The 7,580-nt window shown below is 44.8% G+C and overlaps 1 protein-coding gene and 1 pseudogene across 1 annotated transcript; one reads left to right on the top strand and one right to left on the bottom strand.

Annotated features, from left to right (window-relative positions):
- Positions 1–538: 538 nt before the first annotated feature.
- LOC142398131 (general transcription factor II-I repeat domain-containing protein 2-like) lies at positions 539–2,032 on the top strand. The gene has a single exon (XM_075482111.1). The coding sequence runs from the start codon at positions 539–541 to the stop codon at positions 2,030–2,032; it is 1,494 nt and encodes a 497-aa protein (XP_075338226.1).
- A 1,676-nt stretch (positions 2,033–3,708) lies between these two features.
- Positions 3,709–5,503, bottom strand: LOC142398132 (zinc finger BED domain-containing protein 5-like; annotated as a pseudogene).
- Between the last annotated feature and the right edge of the window lie 2,077 nt (positions 5,504–7,580).

Raw genomic sequence — 7,580 nt, forward strand, 5'->3', positions numbered from 1 at the left:
ATGAGCACAGCAGCCAATCAGATTTTAGATAATTGGTTAGACGTAGTTGCTAGGTTACTGCTCGCGCAAACAGCAGCACGGAAGTAAAGCAAAACAGTAAGCGAGCTACCAAATTTTTACCTCAGACTTTTTCGTTTCATTTATTAAAAGGAATAACACATGACGATCAAAAATGAGTGGGGAAGGTGGAACAACAAAGAAACAAAAAACGTACCACTTTCATTCGGAATGGGAGGAGGAGTTTTTTTTTACCATGTCATTTTCCAAGTGCGTTTGTCTTATCTGCAAGTTTAGCATTGCTACATCAAAAAAAGGAAATGTTGAACGGCACTTTCGTACTCACCATGGGAAATATGACACAGACTTCCCTCTGAAAAGCGAGCTGAGGAAGAGAAAGTTGAGGGAACTGAAATCCCAGCTGTCAGGACAGCAATCACTTTTTACGCAACACACTTCAAAAGCGAAAGCTGCAACCGAAGCATCATTCCGGGTGAGTCACGTCATCGTGAAAAATAAAAGGTCATTCCAAGAGGGAGAGATGGTGAAAGAGGCGTTCGTTGAAGCAGCCGACTCGTTGTTTGGAGAGTTTAAGAATAAGGCAGAAATCATGTCTTCAGTCAAAGCTCTACAGCTGTCAAGACATACAGTTACACGGCGGTGTGAAACCATGGCTGAAGATGTGACCCAGCAGCTGTGGAAGGACATCAAAGATTGCGAGTGCTTCTCACTGCAGTTGGATGAATCGACGGACGTGAGTGACACTGCCCAGGTCTGCATTTATATTCGTCTGGTGCTTAGCGATATGTCTGCAAAAGAGGAGCTGTTGACTGTACTTCCCATGAAGGAACATGCGCGAGGACAGGACATATTCCAGGCATTCAAAAACTTCATCGAGAAAACTCAGCTCCCAGTGTACAAATTGGTGTCCATCACCACGGATGGAGCGCCCGCCATGGTTGGTCGTGTGAATGGATTCATTGCCAAGTGCAGGCAGGACGATGCTTTTCCTGACTTCCTGAATTACCATTGCTTAATCCACCAACAAGCTTTGTGCGCTAAAATGCTAAACATGAAAGAGATCATGGATGTGGCTACGAAGATCGCCTGTTCTATTCGAGCCAGAGCTCTTCAAAGACGGCTATTCCGCGCACACCTGGAGAGGGCTGACTGCGAGCACTCAGAGTTGCTGCTACACACGGACGTCAGATGGCTTAGCCGAGGCAAATTCCTGCAAAGATTTCGAGAGCTCTGTCCGGAGATCAAGGAGTTTTTTCGTGAAACAGGTCAAGCAGAATACACGCAACTAAATGACGACCAGTGGCTGTTAGATTTGGCATTTTTAACTGATCTGACAAACATGTTGAATGACCTTAATCTAGAGCTGCAAGGAAAAGACAAAACGGTGACGAATATGATCAGCTCAGTCAATGCTTTCAAACGAAAGTTGAAACATCTGTCCGCAAAAATGCAGCGCCGTGATTTTGCAAACTTCCATAACCTGAAGTCCCAGCTGGAGACGCAAGGGGAGGCCGGTGCACAGCTTGACAGCGCACGATACTCGCAGCAGATTGACATCTGTCTCGCAGAGTTTGACCGACGCTTCCAGGACTTTACGTTGCTGGAGCCAGTCGCTGAATTCATGGCGTACCCTTTTCGGGACGATGCTGACATTGATGCACTCTCATCGAAAATTGCAACATTGTTTCAACTCAACTCTTGTGGGGTGGAGGACGAGATCCTAAATCTACAATCCGACATTGAACTGAAGTCTAGAGCTCATGGACAGTTCTGGAACTTATTGTCAGAGATCAAGTACCCCAACATCAGGAAATGTGCCACCTCATTGACTGCATTATTCGGCTCCACTTATTTGTGTGAGTCAACCTTCTCCCACATGAAGATCATCAAGTCCCAGTACCGTTCCACCATGACTGATGAACATTTGGAAGCATGCTTGAGGCTGGCTGTCAGCAGCTACCGTCCGGACTATGCATCCCTGGCTGATTCAATGCAGTGCAAGTCATCAAATTAAAATCAGGTAATTACAAAATATTAATTGTTAACTATGTTATGTTGTGCAGTATTGGCTCATGCAATTGTCAACATACATTGCACATCTAAATGCTAGGATTGGCCTGAATAACAGTTGTGCCCCCCCCCCCCCCCCCTGCCTATGTCTTGTTTTGACAGAGTGCTGGAGTTGAGTGAGTCGCTGCTGATTGAGGCCACTAAGACCTGGGTCTTCCATCTGCGCCTATTCATGCCAGGAGTCCGTTCCTTCCTGTGACCTCTGCTGTTCAAGTTTCAAGTTCAAGTACAACCACAACCAGTCAAGACAAACTGTGGGGTGTGTGTGTGTGTGTGTGTGGAGTGAGGGGTGGGGAGTGAGTGTGGTGTGTGTGTGGGGTGGGGGGTGGCATGAAAGAAAAACTAAGGGGGCACATACATACATGTAAATAACAGTCTTCATTCTGGTTTGTGTTATGTTAATTTATGAAAATTATATTTATCATATGATTTCAAGTTCAAGTACAAGTCAAATCAAAACTTAGGGGGTGGGGAGTGTGTGCGTGTGTGTGTGTGTGTGTGTGGGGGGGGGGGTCATGAAAGATAAACCAAGAGGGCACATAAACTGTCTTCATTAATATTGCGTTAATTTATGAAAATTAAATAATCATAAACTTGATGCTACAGTGTGGTCTCCTTTTGTGATCAAAAACAGGCGTAATTTACAGTAAATAAGGTCTGTATGAGGTTGTTATTCACCACTGATTCACCTTTCATTATTGATGTATATTCATGCAAATACATTCTCATATTGTGTTAAAATAGCATTTCTAACAGCTGTATTTTCAAATTTTCTCGGAGGAAAAACCCCCGAACCCCCGGTAGATCTTTGTCACTCGCCCATTCCAATAAGTAGCTCACATGTTGAAAAAGTCTGAGCACCCCTGGCCTAGCCACTCGGTCAATACTAAATTTTATACTACATAAGTACTATGGTTGCTATCTGTGACTACCTGCAAGTCATGTTTGTAAAGATGAAAATGTTTATTGATGTCTGTTTATTTAAGGTATGCATTGTTTTCTCTCATTTGTCACCCCTAGCAAAGGCGAGGAGAGGATGGTCTGAGGCTGAGAGGACAGCAGTGTGCAAGCACTTGGATGCGTTTATCAAACAGCGCAGAGTACCAGGAAAAGAAGCGTGCATGAACTGCATAAAAAAAGAGAAAGTTCTGGGCAAGAGAACCTGGAAGGATGTTAAAAACTTAGTGTACAACAGAATTGTAACGCTGAACAGGAAGTCTGCTTCGCGCAACCTTAAATTTTGAATATTGTTTTCATACTCTGTAAAGATGGTTGGCACTTTAGTGTTCTTTAGTCAACACATTCTAAAACATTTGGATGCTGTCTTTCTGTTAGCAGCTTAAAGGGCAACTTCGGGTTTTTTCAACCTGGGCCCCTTTTTCATATTTTTTTATGTATTTGTGAGTGATGGATAACACTATTTTTCATTTATTTGCAGTTTTGAGAGTTATTGCATTATTTGAGGGAGGCTGCAGCGTTCCTAATACTCTTCAACGGGGCATGTAGTAGCTCCGTCACAGTAAGCGTCTCTCTCTCTCTCTCTCTGTCTCTCTCTCTCTCTGTGTGTCTCTCTCTCTGTCTCTCTCTGTCTCTCCGGCTGTCAGCTGCAGAGCGCTGAGCTCACTGAAGCTCCACCCTCAGCCGGCTCGTGATGAGATGAGTGAGGGGACCTGCAGGAGAGAAAGAGACAGAGAGAGACAGAGAGAGAGAGAGAGAGACAGACAGAGAGAGAGAGAGAGAGAGAGAGAGAGAGAGAGAGAGACAGAGAGAGAGAGAGACGCTAACTGTGACGGAGCTACTACATGCCCTGTAACTGTTTTCAAGCACCTTAACTGTGTAATTATGTACAGTGTAACACATTTATTTTTGTTGTTCAACAGAGCTATCAATGCATTTTACAAAAATTGCCTCTCCGCAAAAATGGGTTTTAAAACATGACCAACTCCCTGAGAGGAAAAAACAAAAACCTAAAGATTTGTTGTGCAAAAAATGACACCGTCAATCCTCACATATTTTCAGTGACTGGTGTGGGCCTGCTTCATGCTGCAGAGCTTCTCAAATCTGGGTTGCAGTTTTGAGATTGCCACTCTGAGTTCATTTTCAATGTCCAGCTTTGATCTGTATTTTGTCTTAATTGAGGCCACAGCAGAAAAACCTATCTCACATAGGTAGGATGTGGCAAAAGGAAGAAGTATGGCCAGGGCTCTCTTACCTAGCAGTGGGTAATCTTTCTCCACTCCAATCCAAAATGCAGCCAGTGTCTTTGACTGAAACTGCAGCCTCACTGTTGAATCAGAGGTGACATCAATGAACTGTTCCTCCTCTGATGTGCTGAAGTCGGCAGGTGGTGTCGCACTGAACGGGTCACAGATCCAGTCATATTCTTTGGGATCCTGCATCAGGAAATATTTCTCAAAATGTTTCTGAAGGGCAGAGATGTGTGCTTTCATGCATGGGATCACTGTGTTCTGCAGTTTGTTGTCCTCAATGAATGATTTTAGGTTCTCAAATGAGTCCACATTTCCATCCTTCACTCGCTTCAGCCACATCTCAAGTTTTCTGGTGAATGATGTGATTTTATCTGCTAGATGTGGGAGATGTGTATTTGTGCCTTGCAACTGCAAATTCACTTCATTGAGTTTCAGAAACATGTCACTGAGGTATGCAAGTTTCATGAGGAACTTGTTACACTGAAATTTCTGGGCAAGATCATTGCCCTCTTCCTGCAAAAGATGCCGATTTCATCTCGCAGTTCAAAGACCCTGGACAGCACCTTCCCACGTGACAGCCATCGGGACTCGCTGTGAAACAGAACAGCTGTGTGGTCGGAGCCCATTTCCTCGCACAGTGCCGAAAAAATCCGGGCTTTGACAGGTCGTGTTTTTATGTAGTTGACGGTGGCAATGACGTCGGTCATTACATCATTCAGCTCGGGACTCAGCTGTTTAGATGCCAGTGCTTCGCGGTGTATCATGCAGTGCGTCCACTGCACATTGGGGGACACGCGCTTGATGAGCGCTTGCAGCCCTGCCCGTTTCCCAGCCATTGCCTGCGCCCCGTCTGTGCAGATCCCCACACAGTCCTCCCATTTCAGGTTGGCCTCTTTCAGGTAATAGTCAATGATTTTAAACAGTTCTTCTGCTGTGGCTCTGCCGGTAACATGTTTGCAGAAAAGCAATTCCTCCCTCATGTCATCTCCATCAATGAATCTGACATAAGTAATTAATAAGCAGTCTTTGTTACTGTCAGTGGCTTCATCCATCTGAAGAGAAAAGCGGCTGTCACGCACCTTGTCATTAAGCTGCTCCTCTATGTCCTTTGACATGTCATAAATACGCCTGCCGATGGTGTTGTTGGACAGAGGAATAGCCCTTAGTTTGCTGGCTGTAGTGTCATCAAGCATAGTTGAAACCATGTCCATAGCACAGGGAAGTATTAATTCCTCCGCTCTTGTGTGCGGCTTTTTACACTGCGCCACTCGGTATGCAACTTTATATGAGGCGAGTTGAGCATTTGCCGGCACGGATGCAGCTTTAGTAAAAAGAGACTGTTGAACACGGCAGTTTGCGAGTTTTTGTCTGAAAAACTCAAGTGGCTTGTCTTTGTGCTCTGGATGTTTTGTCTCCAAGTGGCGTCTTAGCTTGTTCGGCTTCAAGCTGTCACTAGCTAGCACTTTAAGACAGACAACACACTGGGGCCTCTCCTCATTACCCACCGTTGCACAGGTGAAGCCAAAGACAAGATATGTGTCATCATATTTTCTTGTCTTTGCCTTGGAAGGAACTTGCTTTGAAAGCACATTTGGCGATGCTTCATCCTTTGTGTTTACGTGGGAGCCCCGCGGCCCCCGCCAAAAACTTGTCCATGTTATGCTAGCAGTGTCATTTACTGTTTGATTCATTTATTTATACCATCCGCGCCCTGCGCCCCCCCTGCAATGGCTCCGCGCCCCCCACTTTGGGAACCACTGCAGTAGGTCAAGATGCTTTCTATAGTTGATAAGTTGATGAGCAGGTGTTGGGGTAGATGGGCGTGTTTTGACTTTCTTAGGACATGTAGTCTCTGTGAGGCTTTCCTCACCTGTTGGGCAATGTGCGTGATCCAGGTGAGGTTGGCTGAAATGTGGACTCCAGGGAACTCTACCCTCTCCACTTCCTCCCCATGGATAAAGAGGTTCAGAGTGCTTCTCAGATTCTCTGAAGTACACTTGCTTTTGCTGGTATTTACGTAAGTCCAGGTTATTTTGTAGACACTAATGTGTCAGGTGCTTTACCTCTTCTCTGTAGGCTGCTTCGTTGTTGTTCAATATCAGCGAACTTGACAATGGTGCATGGGAGAACAGTCGTGTGAATATGGAGTATCGGAGAGGGCTGAGGACACACCCCTTGGGCATGCCTGTGTTGAGGATGAGGGTAGGTGATGTAAAATTCCCCACCCTCACAATCTGTGATCTGTTGCTGAGGAAATCCAGAATCAAAAGTGCACAGTGAGCTGCCCAGGCCGAAGTTGCAGAGCATTTTCTGTACCAGTTTATGGGGAATGAAATCCAAAAACAGCATCTTGACATAAGTGTTATTCTTATCCAGGTGTGTAAGGGCTGTATGGAGCGCTGTGTACATGTTAAGTACACAATTAAGCTTTTGTGCAGTAGACTGACTAACTTTCAATCAACATTATTTTGTAGCTATTCCCCTTGTTTATAAGCCACAACCTAATATAATAATTATGATGTTTATTACATGATTGGTCTGTTAAAAAACCCCATATATGTATATATATTAGTGTGGCAAAGGGTGACTGTTGAGCAAAAAAACGAGATATTATTAAGTAGTCTGGCTGCAAAAGAATCAAATATGGTGCCCATGAAAAAGTCCTCACTTGACTAGTAAACCGGGTTTTTAAAGCTGATTTTTACCCTTTGGTTTTTAAAGAATTTGAGGTGGGAAATGGAATCAGGGGGCCACCTAGTTGTGAAAAGTTGCAACTACTTCTCTCTAAGTGTAGCAGAAAGGGTGGTCCTCACTACCTATGCACACTTTCTCGGACCTCACTCTGGTGACTGTACAGGTATGCGTGTGTTTGTGTCAGTGTGTGTGCACTTGTTTTACTATTCCGGTGGGGACCTTGACCGGTATACACACCAACCCGTGGGGACTTTTTGGACCGTGGGGACTTGAGTTGAAGTCCCCACGGGCACAACGCCACCAGCAGCTCCAAAAGAGCATTAGGACACGCCCTCTGCAGTTTTCTAAGATGTCCCCATGGGCCACTTAACAAGACAAAAGTCTGTGTGTGTGTATCTTTATGCGCCCCTAATGGTCACACATAGTATTGCAGTCCCCATGAGATTCATTTTTCCTGTCATGTGTGTCACAGTTTTTTTGCTCACTAGCCCTCACTGACCCTAGTGGTCAAAAGTTGTATTACAGTTTGGGAATCGTATTTTAAACTCTGTGGTTTTTTAACCAACGATAGACATGAGTTAATAAATA

This window comes from Odontesthes bonariensis, chromosome 13, assembly GCF_027942865.1.
Source record: "Odontesthes bonariensis isolate fOdoBon6 chromosome 13, fOdoBon6.hap1, whole genome shotgun sequence".
Lineage (NCBI taxonomy): Eukaryota > Metazoa > Chordata > Actinopteri > Atheriniformes > Atherinopsidae > Odontesthes > Odontesthes bonariensis.

Bases quoted from the DNA above. Each gene is read 5' to 3' on its own strand.
- LOC142398131 (XM_075482111.1), top strand. From the start codon at position 539: ATGGTGAAAGAGGCGTTCGTTGAAGCAGCCGACTCGTTGTTTGGAGAG.